The following is a 24,775-nucleotide window of genomic DNA, read 5'->3' as shown; positions in this document are numbered from 1 at the left end:
CGAGGTTGCTCATACTATATTTCCCAGACCCAGAACCAAACCTCCCTTCTACATCAGTCCTAGTACAACTGATGTAGCACTGGGGTACAACTGTGCTGAACACATCCCCAGTGTGTGCTGGGGCACAGCTCTGTATGTGGTTACCCCAACAGACGTGTGGCCCATTCTCTCGCTAATCTCTGCCTCTGGGCACAAAGTAAGCCATGACCAGCGGAGTACGTCTCAAGAACTGGCAGCAATAAAACTCCTCTCTCCCCTGTGGCACTCTGTGGGTAACAAGGCAAAAGGTCAGAGCTCCCGGCTGTTTTCTTTTCTTATTGTGGAAACGGCTCCAGTTCCATTGGCTCTTAAGAAAGCTGCTCATTGTGAAAGCACGTCCCCCCTGCGCCGGGAGACTCAGCTGATCCCAGAGTGGTGCCAGGACCGTGGGCGCGCGCGTCAGGGGATCGTGGGTACGAGCCCACTGACCCCGGAGAGACAGGGATGCTGGGGCGGTGAGACCGAGAGGAGACCACCTGCCCAGGACCCCGCATGTCTCAGAGAATACGCGGGCTCCGATTGTCAAACACATAGCAGAAGAGAATCTATCCTGAGAAATATTTTTACAAAAACGAGCAATCAGAATAAAATCACCTAAATGCTGGCACATTAGTTTGTAATCACCTAACCCACCATATCAATCACAATACTATCACACAGTGCTGACAACCACAGTATCAATAATGGTGTTATCCAATAACCCTGACTATTGAAAGATCAATAACGATATTAACACACAGTGCTGACAATCACAGCATCAATAATGGTGTTATCTCATAACCCTGACTATTGAATGATCAATAATGATATTAATCACACAGTGCTGACAATCACAGCATCAATAATGGTGTTATCTCATAACCCTGACTATTGAAAGATCAATAACGATATTAGCACACAGTGCTGACAATCACAGTATCAATAATGGTGTTATCTCAAGCCCCTACCGGCTCTTTATCATATCTAGCAACCAGCAACAGCGCCTAACAAAAGGTACTGGTAGCACCACAATCTACAAATTAAAATATATCTGAATCATTACAAAAAGACTAAAACCAGGAAAATGAAGCTTTTCTTTGCATTCAGATGAAACACAACAGCTGACGTGAACCACAGAAGAGAAGAGTCACACCCAGGCAGCAGGGTCACACACTCCCACCAACATTTCTCCAGGGAACACCACAAAAAGGATCTGCTTGCACAGGAGATTAAATACTTGATGTTGCTTGCTGTGTATTTACAGAATATCAAGGCTCACAGCCCTGTTTTGATCTGAAGGGGTTGGAGATGAATGCTGGCTGAAAACAAAAGCACTGAAGCACTTCTGCTCTTTTCGGCAGCGATGAGTAACTCTGAAAACCTGCCCTCCCCGCCCTCCATCAGAATGGAGACATGAAGATACTGGGCTTCTCCACCCCAGGGGCACAGGCAGAGAGGGACACAGAGCGACAGCTTTCTGCACTCGAACAGCAGTGGGGAGACGCGCTTTGATAGCAAAAGCGATTCACCGAGTTTCGCACAAATTCCCTTTCTGGGGCGGCTGCTGTATTCAGATTGTGACTCGCGTTCCCCTGCGGGGCTGAGCAACAGGGACAGTTTTTAACACGTAACTAAACAAACACCTTCATTCGCCGACCTGAATCTAGAAACCAGAAGGAGGGCCAAAAGCTATAATGCAAATTTTGCCAAGAACTTTTAGCTAACAGCAGTGATTAGGGCTGAAATCCAGCCCAGACTCTTTCACGTCCAGCAACAGAAAGGTTTGTGGGCACAGTGGAACAGGACGGGGTGAATCTGAACTTCCTCCCGCACTTTGCTGGAAAGACACCGTCATGCAGACTCACTCATCTTTCTGAAACACGCTGTGCCCTCTCTGGCACTCGAGGAGATAAATTCAGTCTGTCATGTGCAGCAGCTCTCAGTGCCTCACATCCTGTGCCTAGTCAGCTCTGCATTACAGCAGATACGCCACATTTCCTCAACACTACGCTCTGTGCCAGCTACATGAACAGGATCAATTGGCAGGCTGCAGACCTGACAGCCCCACAGTACATACCATCAGTGAGTGTCTCTCTCAGTATACTTCCACAGATACTCCCCGCACTGGACAAAGCAGAAGGCTACCTGGACTCCCAGCTTTTCACACTTCACTGTGCAATCCAGAGTTACCCATAATAACAACTTGAGCAGAACTCTGCCTCACAGGCTCCTCCCTGTATCCCAGAAGTCAGTTCAGCAGTCCAGGCCATTGGCTCACAGGGCATGTGTCCCGCCCCCTGCACAGAGGCAGTAAATAGCAGCACAGTGCAGAGGCACAGGCTCTCCAGAGCACAGCCTGCAGCACTAAATGTATTAGTTTCTAGACAAATACCAGCAGGGTCCTGCATGGAGGACACCTGGTGGAAAATGATGAAACAGGCTGCAAAGCCCAGAGTCTCCAGTAGGTGCAGGGACAGTCACCCCAGAGGAATGTGAGCTGAGCTCCCCACACTGCCAGCAGCCCAGCCTCTGTGCCCCACCCTTCCCAAAGCGAGCTGCGATCTGCAAGTAGAAACGTGTTTCCTTCTCAAAAAGAAACATATTCAGCAAACCATCTGTGAAAGCCATGACAAACACTTACAGAGCAGAGGACAAATACACAAACTATTGTTTATACGGTATATTTAGTGTTTGTGCTTTCCACAAATTCATAAAGAAAATCCCTTGTGCACATCTGTGGAATTTAAATGGATAAGTCCAGATACACATAAATATCATTATTCTTACAGCGCAGTACCTATGTAAAACACAGGGACAATTCACCTATTGGTATACACTGTCTCCCTTTCCTGCACCAGGGACTCACTCTGCCCAGGACAGAGGTATTCACTGTCTCACTCTCCTGCACCAGGGACTCACTCTGCCCAGGACAGGGGTATTCACTGTCTCACTCTCCTGCACCAGGGACTCACTCTGCCCAGGACAGGGGTATTCACTGTCTCACTCTCCTGCACCAGGGACTCACTCTGCCCAGGACAGGGGTATTCACTGTCTCACTCTCCTGCACCAGGGACTCACTCTGCCCAGGACAGGGGTATTCACTGTCTCACTCTCCTGCACCAGGGACTCACTCTGCCCAGGACAGGGGTATTCACTGTCTCACTCTCTAGCACCAGGGACTGCCAATTCTTGTCATGCTTTGCTCAAACTACAGATACTTCACTAGATTTCCTACACGGTTTCACTGTGCTTGACTACAGCTTTCACATTATTATTTCTGGATGCACATCAGTTTTCAAAATAAGAAATACCGATTGCTTATGTATTCCTTCTGAGGGGGGTGGGGTTCAGAAAATATTTGGAACTAAAAACTGCTTGTAAGCACAAGGCTGACGGTTGTGAAAACAGGCCCTGTGACGCTGAGGTTGCTGCAGAATGAAGGCCTCAGCAGGGATCGGCCCTGCTCTCCCGTCACGTGATGCAGCTGAGCACCGTTGACTCACTACAGCTCTTGCTTTCCAGCAGCTATCGGCACTTATCTGACATTGCTGCCAACTTCCCATGTGCTGATCCTGTTTCCCAGCTAGAAACGCCAACATTATGTGGAAGTGCTGCGAAAATGGGGAACAGGAGGCATGTCTTTACGCAAAGGGTTGTGGGAGTCTGAAACCTACTTCTCAGTTTCAAGAAACAGCCAGACGGATCTCGGATCAATCAGCTACCAATCAGGCTGAAAGAGCGGACTCGCCTCCGTTCTGCTAATAACAAATCAAAACAAGCGTCTTGTCACTCAACATCACAGCTGCAGTATTCAGCCTCATCCGTCCCTCAAGCAGAGCTGCAGGCGACCCTGACTGACGAGCACTAATCCCAGAGCCTGTTCAACTTGATTCCCGTCCCGCAGGCACACGGCTTGGCCCGCAGTGGACCTCCCTCAGGCTGCTGGCCTATTCCTGCCAGCAGTTTAAACAAGGGGCGCGGTGCGTGGGGAGGGACTGAAGAGCCCCGATCACTGTATATCAATACATCACTGTAATATAGGACACACAATCCCGTGTAAATGAAATCTTATTGTTGAATTGGAATATTAAATGAATGCATGGATACAGCTCTTTTCATCAGCCTCTGAAGTGCAGCCCCGCCTGTGTGACACACAGCTGCGCCACTGCACACAGATCATCAGAGGGAGGAGAGAGAGCCGATTCACCAGGTGGATTAAGGTCGGCCAGATCAGAGACCAGAGTTTAGTAAGGACACAAGGGATAACAACCCTACTGTTACAAACAGCCATGTCATCTTTCATGACCAAGTAATCAGGAGCTTATTTTTATCTGTACGCCCTTTAACACAGTGTGCCCAGCGACAATACTGGGGCTCTGATAAGACAATTCCGGTGCAGAGGGAACAGCACCACCTACTGGTCCATCAGCGCCACCTACAGCAGCATCCTGGTGGAAACGCTGCTGTCAGCTAAGTAGTCGGACACACACTAAGCAGATGAAGGAAAGACGAGTCAGTGACACTTCAAAAGTACAACTCGAGCACCTGGAAACCTCACATGCTGAAGGGCTCTGCTGTTTGGCAGACACTACCGCACTAGCAAACAGGATCATGTTGTGACAAAGAGGGAAATGATACAAAAGGACTCTTTAAAAATCTCAGAATCCCACCCTCGCCAAAGCAAAACCTGCAATGTCTGTACCTAGAGAAATGCGGTGTTTCTAGAAATGCCACACCTGCTTCTTGCTGTATCTTTAGTAGAGGGCGTAGGTCTGGCAGCACCTTTTATACTGTAGTACACTGCAGTGACCCCAGCCTCTAATCTCAGTAGGTAGTACAGCACCTCCTGTTGTTGAGCAACACAATCAGAGATAACCGTGTGAGCAAACGCCTGGATTTGTAAAGCCTTTAAGAAAGCACACTGTGCTGCTGGGCACACCTTCGTCAATGAAATCATTAAAGAGAGCTCATTCAGACTCTTACAGCTGTGATGACCACGTGAAGAGCAGGTGTGCGGCACAGTCTGACTGTCCTGCACTGTCGTGCAGATCGAGCTGTCAGCTGTGCTGAGGTGGAGGGGGCTCTGGGCAGAGCAGGCCACCTGTCGGCACTGCCAGGACAGCTCCAGGGAAAGGCCCAGCTGTGCAGAGATGCAGGCTGTCACTGTCAGCGAGAATCCGGTCTCCTCTGATGTACCGGGCGGAATAAAGTCAGAATAAATCGACTATTCATTCCCTGTTGGACTATTGCTGTCCTTCAGGATCCCAGCACTTGCTACCATTGGCCATGAGGGGCTGGACTCTCTGTAAGCTCGTGTCCCATCTACAGTTCGTCAGAGAAGGCCGTCACAGCGTGGTCTGAACTGTGCTGCTAGCGGGCTTCTCTTCAGGCGTCCCCAGGGTTGAACAGCCTCTGTTACTCAAGATCAGCGTGTCATTACTCGATCAGATTATTCCCTGCCCTCACATCACCCTCCAACTGATCTGTTGACTAAACCTGACATGTTCTATCAAAATCACATGAAGTCCGACCACGCGTGCAACAGAACATTCTGCACCTGCGCTCTGACAAAGCGCAAGTAATCATGCTGTTGTTTTTCAAGCTATTTAAATCTGACGTCTTTAGAATGCGCACAGATAACCACGAGATCAGTTCTGGGTCTGAGTTTAGGAATCATTTGCTTTGGTTTCATCTACAGGTCCTTCACTGCGTCTAAGTGAGCATTGCGTTGCTGCATTTTGTTACCAGACTGCGAACAGAATTCAGTTCAGACTGAACTGACAGCCTAAGAGACTGAAATCTGATTTTGGTGTAGCTGTATAACTCAGAATAGTTTTTCCCTATGGACACAGAAAGCTGGAGGTTTCCAGGGAAAATGTATCTCCAGACACAGTCTGCGGACTCTAGAGCTGTCCGATATCCGAAGACTTTGCCCTGCAGACCACATGGAAATTGGTTGTTAATCCAGTAGACTGTGATACACTGTTCCTCTGACAGCTAGCAGCTCAGAGACTATGACTTAAAGAAAGAAAAATAAAGTCTTCTGCTTCTCTTATGCTCCATCTTTTTATGTTCACGTTTAAGTCACAACTGGATAGTGCTAGAAAGTTGTTATATTACTAGTTAAAAAGTTTCTAGGGAATAATTCTCAAATTTCTTGTTACGCTGCACAAAACTTATAAGAGTTCTGCCCTGTATTGGTCACTGTGTTTGAACTGTTACCATCTTTGCTAATTAACCATCCCAGTAAGGACGGTGAGGCAAACTGTCAGATTTCTGTCTATTAATGTTGTGACGGTACAACCCTAATATGTGTCCCCTTGCAATTTCCTGTTTACATCCATTAAGCTGACTTATTAGAGTTCTGTATCCAGAAAGACTTAGTTCACATCACAAACACTCTAAGCTGAAACAGCCAACACCAATGTATGAAAACCTGCACATGCACAGATTTTGCTAACTGAAAAAATCCCCAAAATCGCAAACTACTCAGAGAAGAGCAAACAGCCATTCGCACTGACACATACTGCACAACTGTCAAACTGCACACATTAAAATTCACCAGATTTTCAATCCACTGCAGAAGAACCCTCCTGCGCTCTGAAAAAACAATTCCCACATTCCAATCAGGACACTGTTTTGGAAGTTGAGCCAGTAGACTGAAGCCCCTCCAGGCCAAACTGTCTGGTCAGAATAACATTACCTGCTGCTCCTGGGGCACATCCTGTATCATCTGATTCTCGTTAGGGGTCCTTAACCAACTCAGAACCTGGCCCATCTCTGCAGCCTCTGTGTCTCCAGCAGACTGACTGCCTTCTGAGCACCAGAGCCCTCTGATCGCATATTAGGGGAGGTCCTAACACTCAGGCGTTACTGAAATAGCTGGCTTGGGTGGTGTTGGCTAACCCTGCAGTTAAGGGAACCGCGCAGCACATAAGTCATTCTGCCTGACAGAAACAAATCTGATATGTGTTTCAAAGCAGAGAGCAGGGAAGAGAGAGAGAGAGAGAAGTTGTGTAAGAACATGTTTATCGTTTGGTAAATGAATGCCAAGATGTGACCCTTATTGCTCAACAAAATACTCAGTGACTTACAACTCCAGACAAAAGTCACAATCACATTACAGCCGGCCTAATCAAACAGTAACTGCTGATTAGAATCAGACAAGCTGGATTTTATTGCATCTCACCTTAAATAAATCTCTCACCCAGCCTGACTGACACTCTGGTCTCCCCTGCGGAAGCTGTGCTCTGTGCAAGATGGAAGTATTCTACATGTTCTTGCAGCACCAGACAGAATCCTAAACCCAGGCTCAGAGCCTGCTGGCAGTCGTCATGAGCACCGACACACCTCTGAGCGCCTGTCTGATGTAGCGCAGCTCCTGGGAGATCTTCAGAGATCTTGGGGAGCACAAGAATGGTTACAAACAATAGGAGCTGTCTGGTCCATTCGGCTCATTTGGCTGTTAGTAATTACTTGATCTGAGGATCTCATCCAGCGGTTTCTTGAAAGAAGCCAGGATACAGCCACAACCACGTGCCTGAGAAGCTTGCTTCCTACTCCCACAACCCTTTGTGAACAGCAGTCCCTCTGTTCATGTTTTAACATCTACTTCCAGAGTTTCCTCTAAATAGGTTCATTTGCCATCAAGTTTTCCTATTAGACCCAGCTGGCAATACAGTACGTGAACTGGGATTAGACAGCAGGCCACAGACAACAATGCCCAATGCCCACACACGAAGGCAGCAGTAAGAAACCCCCAAGTACCCCCAGCTCACGTGGCTTGAAATACCAGCTGCCTATCTGAGGCAAGGAGAGGCCGAGACAAGTCTGTCACATTTCTTCAAAACTACCAATTATAACGCTCTTGAAAAAAACTCTCGCAAAACTCTCCCCCCCTTGGAATTTGTGTGTGTGTGTTTGTGTGTGTGTGTGTGGGGGGGGGGGGTTCTTTGAGAGAAAGCAGGTTTCAAACAGACAGCCTCCCAGCAGAGCCTCAATCACACCCCTGCAAACAGATCTGCAAGGCAAGTTAAGGAAAGACACTCACCAGACAGCACCTTTCAGGACAGGGCCTTGCAGCTCTTACAGCTCACCCTCCAAACTGACTGCTGGTTTATTTTCACATTTAAATCTGATGCCCTGGTTCACAACAGAACAACAACTCACATCTCATGTCAGCACAAAACAACTTAACGCTTCATTACTGACACCCAGAAAGTGCTGGATTTCTAATGCTTATACTAGGACATGGTCGGAATCGTTAACAGTCATTTTGCCTAGTTTAATTTCCATGTTTCTCAATAGGCGTGCTGTGCAGTCATGTCCCCTGACTGATCTAATAAAGGAACAGGCTTATGGAGCTGATAACTGGAGAATGGCATCGGTCTGGATTCCTGCTGGCCTTTCAGACAAGGTCATCTCGCGTCAAAATTGCTCCACAACTTGTTCTACAGGTTGTTCTAAAAGCTGCTGCATTGATGTTACAAAAGAAACTTCTAAACACACTTCCAGAGGGGTGCCATCAATATCAGACACTTCATTCAGCTCTTTCACAGGTGACGCGGTCGTGTTTCGCTCTTAATTCACACCAACGCGTGAGGAAACGGTGAAGTGAAATTCCTGAAAACAAGCCTGCAGATGCTGAGCTCCTGGTATTAAGCAGCAGTGGCCCAGGGGAACAGTGTGGGTTTGATGTCCCGATCGAGGAGTTGGGGCCTCACAGGTTGAACCTCTAACCTTACACGCTCAGCAGCTGGAGACTGGAAACAGGGATGACGATACCTGCAGCTCCTGTCAGAGGTGGCACACAGGGGCAGTGTCGTGGCTGACTGATGCTGTACAGACTTCTTCATGCCAAAGAGTGTCATAAACAAGACTGATAAACAGCGCTCTGACTGCTGTATGGCAGTTCACACATACAGAGCTACCGATGCTCGTCTGAATGGCAGCTGGAGGTTAACGAGGGGCCGTTGGCACACTGCCACACATGGGGACACTCTCACATCGTGTCCCAGCGCCACCGGATAGCAGCAGGACACCGTTCCAGCCAGATGAGCTCACTGTGGAATCGCCGAGGCCCTGTCAGGATACACTGTTAAAAGGGCCAAACTGAACTGCAGAATGTGATGGTTCCGTTACAGCTGTACAGGTAATGCGCTAGTAAGGCATCATTTAAAATTCTGGGAACACTTTTGATCACCACATTGTAGAAAAGAGAGCACTACGCTGGAATCAGTCCAGAGAAGAGCAGCCAGACACATTCGGGGTCTAAAGGGAGTGTCCAGCGGGACCAGGCTGAAGGAAATGACCCTCTTCAATCTTGAGCAGAGGAGAGTATGTGGGGACATACAGATAATTCACCTTCCTGAAAGACACTTCACACCCAGCTCACCGGCAATGGGAAGGAGCACAGGGGGCACTTCTTTACGCAAAGGGTCAAGAATTTGTCTCGACTGGACAAATGGGTACAGCACAACACCTTCCTACAGAAACATCTTCCACTCATTAACTAAGAAACTGTTCCAGTCTCACACAATCAAACCTTACCTGAACTGTTCTGAAAGAACTGGTAACAAACTGCAGCCCACCACTACTGCTGTCTAAAACTGCAGGCCAGCTCTGTTTAGGACAGAGTAAAGCACAGTCTTACCATGTCAGCTCGCTATCACCAGGTTTCAATCTGAGATCGTGGATTATTATTATCACACAAGCATACAGGACAGCAACTTGAGAAAAGGATGATGTGTGGAAACATGCAGACCCTCTCCTGACAAAACCTGTCCTGAGCGCCTACTGTACTTCCACAGTTTCGGCTGGTCTGTTGTCTCTCTCCTCAGACCAGAAGGAGCCCCCGAGCTGCGTCAGAGAGGAAGGGGCACAGCTGGGTGACAATGGCCCCCTCCTCTTGCGCACGCACTTCTCCGAGTTGCGTTCACTTCCTGTCCTGAGTCTGAACCCTCACTGGGTGCTAATCTGTAAGGCGGGGCCTGGCAGGGTGCCACTCTATACAGGTACCTAAACCACAGGGCTGAAACACGCTGGGGCTGCAGAGCGGTCTCGGGTTCGAGCCTGGGTCACGTCACCAGGCGGCTGTGACTGTGGCAGCGTGCAGTCAGATGCGCACCGCCCAGGCTCCGGCGGCTCCGGCGGCTCCGGCAGGCTCGCGGGCACACAGTGCCGTCAGCGGGGGACACGCCCCTCCACTCATCGAGGGCCACCTGTGCCAAGAGGCTCAAAGTGCTTAGAACCAAAAATCACGAGGGGGGACAAACCTGTGCCGAGGAAAGAGACTGGACGGCTCAAGCGCTCCGGCCATCAGGGCGTCAGTGTGTTTCAATGACCGAGGGGCTGCAGCAGGGTCTGGGGCACACAGAGCAGCGCAGAGGGCTGGGGCTATTATTAGACACATCAGCCACTCCACTGGAACGCAGGGCTGGGAAACACTCCAGCAGACTTGCCGCGAATCCGAGGCCTCTCCTCGGGAACAGTCCAATGACGCTAAATGTATCCCACGCAGGCTGTATTAAAATTCATTCACTACAAGCTGAGGCCTCTTACATAACGTTTTTATATCCAGTAGAGCTGAGGGAATTGCAGAGCCCGACTCCGACCATAACCCGGAACCAGCACAGCCCTGACCCTGGAGAGCCCTGACTCAGGAGAGCCCTGACCCAGCACAGCCCTGACCCAGCACAGCCCTGACCCAGGAGAGCCCTGACCCAGGAGAGCCCTGGTCCAGCACAGCCCTGACCCAGGAGAGCCCTGGTCCAGCACAGCCCTGACCCAGGAGAGTCCTGACCCAGCACAGCCCTGACCCAGCACAGCCCTGACCCAGGAGAGCCCTGACCCAGGAGAGCCCTGACCCAGGAGAGCCCTGACCCAGCACAGCCCTGACCCAGGAGAGTCCTGACCCAGGAGAGCCCTGGTCCAGCACAGCCCTGACTTTGACCCAGCAGAGCCCTGACCCAGTACAGCTCTGACTCTGACCCAGTACAGCCCTGACTCTGACCCAGTACAGCCCTGACTCTGACCCAGCAGAGCCGCGGGTGTGGCAGAGCCCTGACAATCACTCCAGTGCCCCTGGCGGCTTTTTTTCTTCCCTATGAGTCACTGCAGTTCCTCCCCCACTCACAGCTGGTCTCGATTTGAAACCCTTTCATTCTCCAGTGGGGGAAGCAACTCCGCACTCGTCGGAGAGCAGCGACGGGCAGAGGACAAGCGCCCGCGCCAGCCCACATCACCGCGCAGGTCTCCGCGCTTCCAGACTGACTGGGCAGTCCTTCCGGAGTTATTTTCCTTTCTGCAAATTGCCCAAGTCTTTATTTCACCTGCAAACAAGCATGAGGCATTTTGCAAAGAGTGCTCCTGTCTTTTACAAGGCATGTACTGTAAGTCGCTTTGGATAAAAGCGCCTGCTAAATGCTAAATTCGCCATGACGATCAGCTCAATTATCTCATAAAGAGCGTTTGTGAACTCCGGTTGCAAACAATCTTAACTAAAACAGCACACAGTGCTCTGTGGGAACTGACTGTTTAAAACTGTTTTCAGTTCTGAATTTGACTGCCAGGTTTGTAGCTGATCAGCTACTTAGATCCTGTGTGCTGACATGAGGGGCCGGGGAGGCGTGAGGGCCAGGCAGTGCCAGAGCACTTATTTCTGTCACAGGAAGTGCTGGTGGCCGAGCTGCTGGAAAGAACTGGTTCCCGTGGCAACCTGAAAACAAACTTAGCACGCCAGGCCCAGAAACCACAGCTCTGCGCTGCGCAAACTAAGCGTGCCACCTAGCTGAGCTCTTGACACACAGCCTCCGTCACACAGTACACAGCAGCACGGCTTCCTTCCTGCTGGGCTGCTGCTGGGTGAGAGCAGAAGAGCAGTCGAGTGTGTTGGGCTCCCCCTCTCAACCAGCCCACGCTGCCTCACTGCCTCACTGCGTGCAGGCGCACTGCCTCACTGCCTCACTGCGTGCATGCGCACTGCCTCACTGCCTCACTGCCTCACTGCCTGCATGCGCACTGCCTCACTGCCTCACTGCCTGCATGCGCACTGCCTCACTGCCTCACTGCGTGCATGCGCACTGCCTCACTGCGTGCATGCGCACTGCCTCACTGCGTGCATGCGCACTGCCTCACTGCCTGCATGCGCACTGCCTCACTGCCTCACTGCCTCACTGCCTCACTGCCTGCATGCGCACTGCCTCACTGCCTCACTGCCTGCATGCGCACTGCCTCACTGCCTCACTGCGTGTATGCGCGCTGCCTCACTGCGTGTATGCGCACTGCCACTGTCTTCTCTCCAGATGGCAGCACGGGTCAGCTGGTCCGGCTGCCTCGCTCACCCAGACACTGGGAAGAGCAGCTGGAACTGGGAAAAGTGCTTTACTTATGTTATAGTTCTATTTTGTCCTAGTGGTAAATGATTTTGCCAGACGTATGAATCTCCACCTTGGTTCTGGGGAGCTCCAGTCCAGTTATTCTTTTACTGTAGGTCAACCTAAATCACCAAGGGTCCCTTGGTTAAGAAATTAATCCATTAAGCTAGTAATGTTTCTAGAAAAGGGAAGCTGATTATTAAGAGATGAGGGATATTCTGATTTTTGTTCCAAATGATCTCTGAAATGCTTAATTGAACACACTGCCTATGTAACGTATCACAGGTGAACGAGAGATTAGAAATTGAATATTGAAGGGCCATCAGTATCTGAGATATTATTACTATCATCTCATCCTGAAACCTGAATCTGAATCAAGACTCTGGAAGTTTGCGCTCGGCTGTACACAGTAAAACATCCACAACCAGAGAAACATGCCTACACCGGCACGATTTCACATGCTTGAGAGCTGTACTGCATTTTACACTCTTCACCAATCAGCACAGAGCTAACAGCTGCAGCATAAACCCCTGTTGTGTTTAGGGGAAGAACTTCTTAACTATACAGTACTACGTGGTGGTGTGCTGGGGCTCTGGGATTAGAGCAGGGGATGCCAACAGGCTGAACAAGCTCATCAGAAGAGCACGCTCTGTCATTGGGTCTGGCCTGGACCCCTGGAGGTAGTGGCTGAGAGGAGAATGGTGTCTCCTAAATGAATTGCCATCGTGGAAAATGTTTCTCATGCCCTCTGTGACATGCTTGTGAGAACGAAGAGCATGTTCAGCAATAGGCTGATCCACCCGCGGTGCGGCAGGGAGCGCTACAGGAGGTCATTCTTGTCTTCTGCCATAAGACTGTGTGTCTGGGAAGGGGCAACATTGACCTGTTTTTGGACTAAACATTAAACTCTCTGCTTACATCTGTTTTTTTTCCTGTTTACAACTTGTTTGTGCAATATATGCTAGGGATTTGTGCAATATATTTATAATGTGCAATACAACTTTTTGTGTACTGTACTTTCAGGTCTGTTTCTGTATATTTTGTGTCAACTCTGTATAATCCATTTTTTACCTTTTACCGCGCTTCTGACTGACTGGACTGACTGTATTGTATTGTTTCGTTACACTGTGCTGTGTTGACTTGCTAAGCTGCTGTTGCACTGCAGTTTGCCTCACGGGATCAATAAAGTATCTATCTACAACAACAACAACTTTACAGGGCCAAAAACCTGCAAAGTCTGTTAATAGTTAACATGAATAAGTTACAAATGTGCAAAAACCTTATTTGCACTGAAAAACACCAATTAAAGCAGAAGCCTTAGTTCTATCAGTAAAGACCTGGCCGATGTCAATCTGAGCAGCTGTAAAGCCTATATGGACACAGTGTACCAGCCAGCCCAGGGAGCCCATGCCTTGCCTGGCTGTGAGGGAAATCGCCATGTGCTACCCTGCGTTAACAGCAGGTGGCAGCACTCAACCGGGAGTAAACGTTCCTCTCATCCTTCCGCAGCACTGAGTCACAGTTCGACAGAAATAGTAAGGAAGGGGCTTTGAACTTTGCAAAGGAGGGCAGTGAGCCCATTTAAGTAAAGTGTGGTTCCTTTGACAGACTGTCCAGGCTGCTCGTTTGTGTTCCAAGAGGACCGAGGGAGCAGGTGCAGGCAGTTACCACAAAATGTCTTCCCTTTCTCAACCTGCATAACAGCTCCCGTCCTGGACTTAGCCATAAACAAACGAGCTGTGCTTAATTCTATGCACGCATAAATAAGCTTGGAGATTAAACAGGTATTAACATGAGCAAAGGAAGAGCTTTCTGAGGAGAGCAGTTATTTCAGTACTACTGTAGCACAGCCAGGTGCAGAAATACGTTCTCCCTCTCCTGTTTGTGGGACGCCAGGACCCACAAATGCAGGTGGGTAATGTTGGGTCCTCTAGTGCACTGAAAGACGGCCTAAAATGTGTGTGAGAGGCTCATCACTGGCCCAGAAACAGCCTGAAACACCTCAGCACACCCCCACAGGAATTACCAAGAAATCGCCAAAACAAGAGCCTTCTCAGCACACGTGCAGTAATGTTCCATGTGCTCACTGTTCTGTGAACGCCCCAGCACTAGAAAGGGATTCATTTTAGAGTCAGCAGAGTCTGCAGGCCTCCTCTCTGCCAGGGACAGACAGGTCTGCTGCAGATCAAGAGGGCTGAGGGCTGTGCTCCTGCTGCTCCTACAGAGCTGAGCCCAGGCTGAGCCGGGATCGTCTCGTCCTGACACGTGAGAGACGTTACTGTTTGCAAAAGTGATGCACTCACTTTGAAACAAAGGTGAAGCAGTCAATTTAATTGTACATTTTAAAACAACAGAGTGGGACTAGTAGATGTACACTTCCCTGTGACTCATTTTTATTCCACAATGTTAACCCTTTTTAAATATTTCGCTTCTGAGGCAGGCTGGCTCAGTGGTCAGGGTTCTGTACTTACAACTGGGAGGCTGTGAGCTCAGATCCCAGCTGAGACGGTGCTGTTGTACCCCTGAGAACTGCTCCAGAGAAATGTACTGTTGTATACACACCCTCCACAGCCGAAATGTTGTGTTTTCTTTCTTCTCTTATCAGCCTGGAATAAACCTTTACTTGTTCTGTTGTATAAATGTCTCTTTAGATAGACTCATCAGCTAAGTTACCAAGTAGGGTAACGAGAGGGGAGTCCAGGGCTCCTGATGATAATATTTTGGCCCAGCTGTTATACTTGTGATCATGGAAGATCTAATCTGCTGGGGAGAAAATACAGCATATGGACTCTAGTATTCAGGTTCAGACCCTGCACCCGAGCAGGAAGTCTTCTTCCTGGGCTCTTTCCACAAGGCGTGTCCTGACCAGAAGCACCCCAGGGTGTTGGGAGTGTCCCAAGGGTGTCAAGCAGAGGACTGGGGCTGAGGAAGGAGGAGCAATGGCAGGAGCACCGACAGAGCCCCAGGCCTCCTTCGGCACCAGCAGGCGCAGGTGCTTCATTCCACGATAGGGAGGAGACCTGCAGGCCACGCCAAGCCGCCCAGGTGAAATGAAGAGACGCCGGTTCAGAAAAATGTCCTCATACCGGGCGCACCCCAGCACACGCCGAGCACCCCAGCTCCCGAAACAAGCAGGTGCAGGTTTCACTGTGGGGAGCCCCTGGCCTGCCCACACCAAACCCACGACCACTCTGCCGGCAGCAGTGTGGAGCAAGTGCTCAGGGCTCTGGAGGGTTACGGGTTCAAAACAGGTGAGGCACAGCCCTCAAGCCCCTGAGCAAAGTACCTCACTTGGGTCTCTCCAGTAAAATGCTCTGGCATGTAGATGGGTAAAAAGGCATGTCACCTTGGATAACAGCGTCAGTCAAATGAATAATATGTAAAACAGAAATATCTGCCACTTTTCTCAAACCAAATGAACTTGATTATGTCCCAAGAACCTACTTTTCAGTTTTATTTAAACAACAACCTTCACACTCATTACATTACATGGCGTTTGTCAAATCGAATATAAATCTTAGATCAAATATAAAACAGTACCTGCTGAACAGGATACCTGAATATCTGACCTGAATATCCCTGGTTTCCAACTACCAAACTAGTTTAGTTCAGTGTTAAATGAGCAATACAGAAAATCTCTCCATGTAAAACATCCTCTCAACAGCTTGCCTATACTGAAGTGCTCTGTCTGATCAAACCACTTTAAAATATTTCCCAGAAACACAACTCCATAGCACTGTAGGACACAAAGAAACACGTCGGTTTTCACCTTTAAAAAATATTTAGTGATAATGTAAACTGGGAGCAGTGCTGCCAGGGAGGGGCCTTTCTGTGCACAGGAGAGCACAGTGTGACTCACAGCTCACAGCCCTGTACCGCCCCTGTCCCAGAACTACACAGCCCTGTACCGCCCCTGTCCCAGAACTACACAGCCCTGTACCGCCCCTGTCCCAGAACTACACAGCCCTGTACCGCCCCTGTCCCAGAACTACACAGCCCCTGTACTGCCCCCGTCCCAGAACTACACAGCCCTGTACTGCCCCTGTCCCAGAACTACACAGCCCTGTACTGCCCCTGTCCCAGAACTACACTGCCCCCGTCCCAGAACTACACAGCCCTGTACTGCCCCTGTCCCAGAACTACACAGCCCTGTACTGCCCCTGTCCCAGAACTACACTGCCCCTGTCCCAGAACTACACTGCCCCTGTCCCAGAACTACACTGCCCCTGTACTGCCCCTGTCCCGGAACTACACTGCTAGAGCTCAGTCACAAAACAGGGGTAAATTATACTGGAATAAGAGCAGAGTGTTGGCCACAGCCTGCATTTCAGTGTAGGCAAGTGTCACAGGACACTTTCCCCAGAGAGTTTCCAGAAACATTCATCATTAAACACTCAAGGCAATTCTGTAATGCTAGTAACTGTAAAAGGTATGAAAACTAGCTGTCATCCCGGTCATCAGATGCACACTCATGGGTTTTATATAAGCCGCTTAAAGTCTTTACACAGCAGAATGACTTTGAAAGAAATGTGTGTCAGTCTCCAGCATCTGTCTCCACTGAATAAGGATGGGAGGTTGAATGCACAGGCGTTGAGTAGGAAAACAGCCCAGTTAATTATTCCATCGAATTAAAGCCTGCCTGACCCGCCAGCGCTGCCAGAGCCTACAGCCTGTTTTCATAAAGCGCCTCCTGAGCTTCTTCTGAAGAAAGGACCGATTCCTCCTGACCCGCCACCGGCGTGACCTCTGACCTGTGCTGCAGCAGCTGCTCCATCTCTGGCTGACCCCGCCGGCGCCGCCTGGGCCTTCTTCTCCGCCTGCTGTGGGAGAGAACGGACAGGCGTCAGTCCGGCCTGGCCCCACCAGCATGCTGGGAACACAGACAGCCCCACTGCCACCCGAGGAGGGCCAGGATGGCCGGGTAATAATTACAACAGAAATAAATAAATAATAATAATGAACAGACTGCTCCTAAAAGACTGAGATCACGAAAAGGAGAACGCTGCACGATCTAAGCACATAAGACAGGAGGCCATTCGGCCTGTCTAACCCAGTCGGTGATTAGTAGTTAATTGTCCCCAGTATCAGCCATTTCTTGAACGGAGTCAGTGTGCTTCAACACCAGGGCTTGAGTCCCACGAACACAGGAATAGGAGTTCCTCCTCTCTCAGCAGGTCTCTGTAATCGCCTCTCGGAGTGCTCTCCTGGCCCAGGGGGCAGGCACTGAGATGCAGCTATTTCAGAATCGCCCAGTTGAATATCGCCAAAACACACCCTTGGAGCCACTGATGCACATCAATTAATCTTTTTCAGCTGCGGCGATTCTGCTTTGATAAATGCAGCAACTTTGAAACATAAGAAAGGTTCCAAGTGAGAGGGGCCCGCGATGCCCATCCAGCTCATTTATAGTCACTGCTAGTAGTGCAGGTTGCTGGTAGTTTATTCACTTTGTGGTTTCTTTAATGATCTGATGGAATCAGCTTAAATAACATGGCTGCACCTCTTGCTCCAGACACCCACCACTATTAGTGCAGAGAACTGCTTCCTATTCTCAATCCTAAATCCTCTGTGTTCCCTGGTCCTAACCGTGTGATCCTCAAGTCACCTCTACAGACTCACAAGGCATTCGTTATGTAACAAAACCCTCCTCTTTCTTGGATAACAATATGAACATGCGGTTGTTGGTTTAGGAGCAGAGTGGACTTGCCCAGCCCTTCTGCCCCTTGGCTTCCACCCCTCGATAAAGCAAGGGAAGAGAGCAGGCAGCAGGCTGCTGTGTTACTGGGGTTCCCGGGTTCAGCTCACAGGTGCTCTCCAATCTACAGAACAGGAGCAGCAGGTATGAGAATAGCCCACAGTCTGATCTCTCCACTCACGCCGAAGACCTGAGAGAGGGCCGCTGGAGCCTCACAGTGCTCCAGGAATCCAGATGTTCTTCTCACAGTGAGCTAAAAGCCTCTGCCCGCAGAGTCCCAGGACAGGAGAGGCGCAGAGAGGACAGACGCACTGAAAGCAGCAAACACCCCAAGCTGGACACACGGCCCCGGGGCTGGGAAGAAGCAGAGCTGCTGGAGGAGGGCGAGCGGGCTGGCAGGCTGGTCCCGTCAGGCGCGAGGCAGGCACACGGCACCTCGGCCAGGCCCCCGTGGCAGGCCAGGTCCAGAGCGCAGGACACCGCGCTCAGTCAGGTCGCTCGCGCGGAACGGATTTGCATAGCTGTATCAGAGCGGCCTCTGTTCACGGCCTTCAGAGAAAGCACAATGAGTCTTCAAACAGCTGGGGCTAGGCACACCTCCGCCGTCACTGCTGCCACCTCACACATCTCGGGTCTCGGTTCGTCTCCTGCCTGCAGAGCCTTCTGCGTGGAGCTTGCATGTGTCCTCCTGTGTTTGCATGGGTTTTCCCCGAGTGCTGCAATGTCCTTCCACATCCCGAAGACAAGCTGATAGGTTGACTGGCTCTGCTAACTGCTCTTTCCAAGAGGGAGCCCTGCCTGGAGCAGCACTCCTACAGCTCCGACCACCAACATCGTTAGGATTAAGATCAAGAGAAAGCGAGGCAGATGTGAGGGGAACAAGAAACAGGAACGTGTGATCATGTGAAACAGGGACACGGAATGCTATCCAGAAACTACAATGTTAAAAAAAACTTACCAGCAACACTTTCTGAGCTACACTTTCCTAAACCTGTAGGCAGACACACATTTCCCTCCAGTACATCACTATAAACTGTGTGATTTGCAACAGTACAGCAAGTTTGTCGATCTGAAACACACAGCAGTACATTTCCTGAAGAGCCCAAACAAACCACGGCCACAAAATGGGTCCTAACTTGTCTGTGTGAACACCCTCTTTCCCCGTCTGTGTGCCTGCAAGTCTCATTGAGAGCAAGCTGGGGTATGCAAAAAGACAAAATCCTAATGCAAGAAATTGTATAGGGCCAATAAAGTGATCTTATCTTATCTAAGATACTATAGGACTAAATAAAAGGACTAAATTCTTCACCCAAGGCCGCGGGGTGAGACAGGGCTGCAGCCTGAGCCCAACACTGTTCAATATCTATATCACTGAATTAGCAGGAATGTTGGAGCAGTCTGCAGCTCCTGGTCTTACACTACACGACACAGAAATCAAGTTCCTGCTCTACGCAGATGACCTGGTCCTGCTGTCGCCCACAGAACAGGGGCTGCAGCAGAACCTGGCACTGCTGGAACAGTACTGTCAGACCTGGGCACTGACAGTCAATCTGGACAAGACCAGAGTTATGGTTTTCCAGAAGAAAGCCAGACCTCAGGGAAACAGGTACAAATTCACACTGAACAACAACACATTGGAGCACACATCCAGCTACACATATCTCGGTCTCACCATCAGCTCTTCTGGGAGTTTTGACTTGGCAGTGAAGGCACTGAGGGAGAAGGCACTCAGGGCTTTCTACGCAATAAGAAGGAGGCTCTTCAACATCAACCCACCAACAAGAATCTGGCTCCAAATATTTGAAAGTGTAATCCAACCCATTGCCCTATACGGCAGTGAAGTTTGGGGTCCCCTCACAGACCAGGATTACACCCAATGGGACAAACACCCCACAGAAACTCTGCACATGGAGATCTGTAGAATCATCCAGGGCGCTTCTCGAAAAGAGTAGGGGTGTAACCCCTGTGTCCTGGCCAAATTTCCAATTGGCCCTTACCAATCATGGCCTCCTAATAAATCCCCCTCTATGAATTGGCTACATTACTCTGCTCTCCTCCCCACTGATAGCTGATGTGTGGTGAGCGTTCTGGCGCACTATGGCTGCCGTCGCATCATCCAGGTGGATGCTACACATTGGTGGTGGTGGAGGGGAGTCCCCATTACCTGTAAAGCGCTTTGAGTGGAGTGTCCAGAAAAGCGCTATATAAGTGTAAGCAATTATTATTATTATTATTATCCTCCGTGTGCAGAGAAAAACTCCTAACAACGGGTGCAGGGCCGAATTAGGCCAGTACCCACTATTGATAAACATACAGAAAAGAATATTAAAGTATTGGCTACACCTAAAAAACAGTGACCAAAATTCCTACCACCACAAAGCCCTGCTCAGCCAAGAGCTGAGCCCAAAACAGAGCCCCCTGAGCCAGCTGGTCCTGAGGCTCACCGACCTGAGCCACACCAACACTAACCAGCCTCAGGACAGCACTGCTAGAGCACCACAACCCAGACTCAACCACATCACAGCACAGATCAAACAGCAATATCTCACACACTGGGACACACACACACAAACACAACATAAACTGGAATGCTACAGAACCTTAAACAGACAATACACACTAGCTGAATATTTGACCAAAATAAAAAATAACAAACAGAAACAGACCCTGACGAAGTACAGGCTCAGTGACCACAACCTGGCCATAGAAACTGGGCGACACAGGCAGACCTGGCTGCCCAGAGAGGACAGGTTGTGCTCCCACTGCCAGCAGGGAGAAATAGAGACAGAGGTGCACTTCCTACTGCACTGTGACAGATACTCTGGGATTAGAGAAACATTCTTCCCGAAATTCAGAAATCTAATCCCAGAGTTCCCACACCTGCCAAAACCACAACAGGTCCCAATCCTACTGGGAGAGGGAGGAGGGAACTCAGTTGATCTGGCAGCCCAGTATGTGATCTCCTGTCACAGCCTGAGGAACAGTGAGTCCGTCTCCCAATAGTGCTCCAGCCGCCTACAGTATATGTCGATATTATATAATATGTCTTTGTTGTAAATGTCTGTAACATGTCTGTAGATTTTATTTTACTTCTATTTTTTGTTTTGTTCTATGTTAATTTTATTATTTTTATTTGCTTTGGCAACACTGATTGTACCCATCGGTCATGCTAATAAAGCACCTTGAATTGAATTGAATTGAATTACTATACAAGTTTCTGGAGGTATTCCAGCAACACTAACTGCTGCTGCACTCCTCCAGGGGAGAATGTTGACTCAGTGGTTTCTTTTCACTCTGTAGAGATAACCTGTGAGCCCTGCACCCACGCCTTACTGTAAAGAGCACAGCAATGCAAGGAATGCTGCACTACAGACTGTGCATTGCACACTGGATACTGAATACTGCACACCACAGACGGCACAATGGATACTTAACAGTGCACTCTGCAGACTGGATACTGTCTGTGGACCCAAATGCAGAAATGAATACATGCACTTCCAGCAAAGTAATTGCAAAGATCTGGAAATGACAACATCAATATTGTACAATACTCAAGCAACACTTGAAATATGAGCAGGGGTGAGTCATATTGCAGTTGTTTCTGATCTCAGCTTTCGAAAAGTGCAATTTATTGCCCGAGCCTATCAGAATAATCCTGAAACTTACTGGTGAGATTTTCAAGAACATAAAAACAGTAACAAACAAGGGGAGCCTTTTGGCCCATGTGGCCGGCTTGGCAGGGAGTTAATAAATCCAGTGATCACCAGTGAGCCATTTCAACAACATGGCTGGGCGGCTTGTTCCACACACCCGCCACCCTTTGTGTAAAGAAGTGTTTCCTGCTCTTGGTTTTAAATGCACTTCCAACAGTTTCTGCCTGTGGTTTTTCGCTCTGATTGAGCTGGAAGAAAGAAACACAGTGGTACAGGCTGAGTTTGCAGTGCAGCTCTGGTCCCTGAAGAAACTGGACCCACTGCTGGTAACCAGGGCACTGCTCCGACCCACCACAGCGGCACCAAAACCAAGGACTGCTTCATGCTGCACATTTCCTTGACCAGGCTGCAGTTCAGTAAGGGAACAAATGGTCTGCAACCTGTGTTGCCCCCTCTCTGACTCTTTATGTGAGTAGATAATACTGGAACCACAGTATTTAACTTTCCAGTAAGACACTGCGAAAAACCAAAGATTTCACAGCACGTTACGTGCAAAAACTGCATTTGATGCAGCCTCCCAGCCATGTTTTCTACTTAAATATTAAAACCAATTTGTACTGTGGGGAAAGCAGTGTGGAAAAACTAGAGCGCGTCATCTGTAGTGCATTTTACATACTGCAGAGTGTGAAACCGCTGAATAGCTTTACTGCTTTTCTCCAGTGGAATATCAGTTATAATCCCAGCCTTTGTTTTATACAGTAAATCACATGATGCATCATCTCAACTTGCATCCCCTGCATGCATTACCTTATGAGGCTACCTGAAGATATTTCGAGTACAAAAGAAATAGCAATACTGATGCCAAGAAATCATTCACAATCTCCTTAAAATGAGATGGACGAGGTGGAGTATTGTGCTGCAACCCTCCGGGTATCGCTGTGTCCTCACACACGCTGCTTGAAGCAGTAATAAGTCTGAACTTAGAGAGCAGCTCTGTGTCAAGACTCGTATGTCCATTCGGGTGTCTCTCTGCAGACTGAATGCCGAAACACGCTTTGTTAGCGCCCCTAGAGGCACCAATGCGCAAAGACACTTCATTCACTGCACCTAATCCAAGTATCGAGCCTGCAACTTCTACACCGCTGTTAAATCTTAAAACAGAGTGAAGCAGACTAAGGCTGTTACTTTCCCAATCACGGCTCTAACCCAGGGTCGTTTAACATGTACAGCAAGCGACTAAGGCAAAGGCGAAGACACACGAACTGTCCGTATTCCAGAGACACGCCTCTCGTGAAAACTCGACTCTGAAGTGTTTGGAGAGTCCCGGGCGGCTCCCCGCACGGAGCTGGAGCTGCTCTGGAGAAGCGCCGGGAGAGTTTCCTGCGAACGCGGAGCAGGTGCTGCTGAGGACTGTTTGCTCAAGGCTCCGCGCACAAAGCGCGTATCGCCTGCAGGAACGGCAGCGCTAGCACTGCTGTCAGTCAGCCATCCTGCACACACACACGGGCATCGCGCTCTGCGCACCCAGCCCCTGCAGTCACAGCGAGCCTGCCCGGACCCGGAGGGAGAAAACAAACCTCCGCTCTTTTTTTTTGGTCCTCACGTTTACCCTGAAGCCCCCCAAACGAAAGCCTCCGAGATGCGACTCCTCGCGCCACTTACTGTCATGGACCAATACTTCGCATAAGCCATCTGCGGCTCCGTGCGTCAGCGCGCTGGCGTGAAGGGACGAGTCCGAGTCTCCGACCTGCCGCCTCGGGCACCGGGAAGCGCACAGACCGGACGGGCTTCCTCCAGTCAGCCCACTCGTCCAGCCTGTCCGCGCTCCCCGAGTCCCACGGGCCGTGCCCGTCCGCCCCCCCGCACCCTCGCCCTCTTCACGCGTCACCCTGCCCCTCCTCCAGGCGCTGCTGCCAAATTCCTACATTTTCCAAAATCAGTCTCCCATTTTGACCGAACAAGGTGGGGCGGGGCGGAGAAGAACACGACAATACTTACCGACACACATATAAAACTCAACGACAATAATTACACCCAACGTGTTTAAATACCCGGCGGTCTGGGAATACGTTCTTACCACGGGCAGAGGCGAATTGCCAAAAAAAAAAGTCAAATTTTAACCTTGTTGTGCAAGATTCCAACAGACCCGAGCGGAGGTATTATTGTCACGTTTTCCCCCCGCGTCGCTACGGAGTAGTGAACTTGTGTAACAATGAAGTTGTGTAAACTTGTGTGAAACAGTCCTAGAAACCCTTATCCCCGCCGGTCCGTGGGCGCTGCGCAGACCACCCTGCCAAAACCGACTGACGCCCCTCGGCCAGGGGGCCGGCCGCGTCCAGGGTCGCCGGGCCCCGGCTTGGTGTTCGGGAATCTCGCACTGAGAGCCGGGCTCGTCCCGGCAGGAAGGGGCCGTTGACACCACGCCACGCATTCGCGGGGAGAGAATACCTGCTGCGACATCACTTACCCCTCTCGACTTCTTCGGACGGTTGTGTTTGCCTTTGTTCGGCATCGCTGCAAGTGCGCACGGATGAGTAACAAGCACTCGCCCTGTGAAGACAGACTTCCAACCTGACACACAGTTGACTTTCTAACCAGGATTCGCCCCTCCCGCTGTCAAAGTAAGACCGAGCGCTGGGTTTTGATAGATTTACTTCATAGGCCGGACCTGTGGCAGGCTATCGCTACCGAGAGGCGTGTGCAAGCGTCGCCCTGGGCGCCTGTCATGCTGGAGCGCATATTGAAGTGGTTCAGACCTAATTATTCCGCTTCACGTTTCTGACTCCGAGGGAGGCTCCCTGCTGCCGGCGCTCCGGTACCGCCTCTCTCCCAGCTGCTCCAGCTGCCCCAGCTGCCCGGGCCGCGAGCGCAGCAGCGGCGCGCGACCTCCCACCGCCTTCTCGGGATGAAGTACCGCTGAGCTGCGCTGCACGGCTGCTGACCCTCTCAGTGCAGTGCACTGTCTCACGCAGACGTGCAATGAAATGCTTATTTGCTTGTGTGCTCCAATACACGGACAGAAACAGCGGCAACAA

The 24,775-nt window shown here is 50.0% G+C and overlaps 1 protein-coding gene and 1 long non-coding RNA gene across 12 annotated transcripts in view; both read right to left on the bottom strand.

Annotated features, from left to right (window-relative positions):
* The window catches only part of cast (calpastatin), a 56,033-nt gene extending 31,480 nt beyond the window's left edge, over positions 1 to 24,553 (bottom strand). For 3 of the 11 annotated variants that reach the window (XM_088630733.1, XM_088630743.1, XM_088630738.1), the window contains exons 1-2: positions 24,208 to 24,550; positions 17,144 to 17,212 (exon numbers count right to left, since the gene is read on the bottom strand). In XM_088630733.1, the coding sequence (XP_088486859.1) occupies positions 17,144 to 17,212; positions 24,208 to 24,252 (114 nt within the window). In that variant the 5' untranslated portion in view covers positions 24,253 to 24,550. Of the gene's footprint in view, positions 1 to 2,095; positions 2,253 to 6,721; positions 6,880 to 17,143; positions 17,213 to 23,402; positions 23,577 to 24,207 lie in introns of those variants that run through there. The other 8 variants (XM_088630732.1, XM_088630740.1, XM_088630741.1 and 5 more) reach the window with 6 other exon arrangements.
* LOC148673844 (uncharacterized) lies at positions 15,834 to 17,137 on the bottom strand. Its single transcript, XR_015936140.1, has 2 exons — positions 16,318 to 17,137; positions 15,834 to 16,253 (listed from the first exon to the last, which is right to left on the bottom strand). It is a non-coding gene; the product is annotated as an uncharacterized LOC148673844 (long non-coding RNA).
* Positions 24,554 to 24,775: the final 222 nt, after the last annotated feature.

This window comes from Lepisosteus platostomus, chromosome 4 (assembly GCF_059453375.1).
Source record: "Lepisosteus platostomus isolate fLepPlt1 chromosome 4, fLepPlt1.hap1, whole genome shotgun sequence".
NCBI classification, from domain to species: Eukaryota; Metazoa; Chordata; class Actinopteri; order Semionotiformes; family Lepisosteidae; genus Lepisosteus; species Lepisosteus platostomus.
This window is presented reverse-complemented; position numbering and strand designations above follow the sequence as displayed.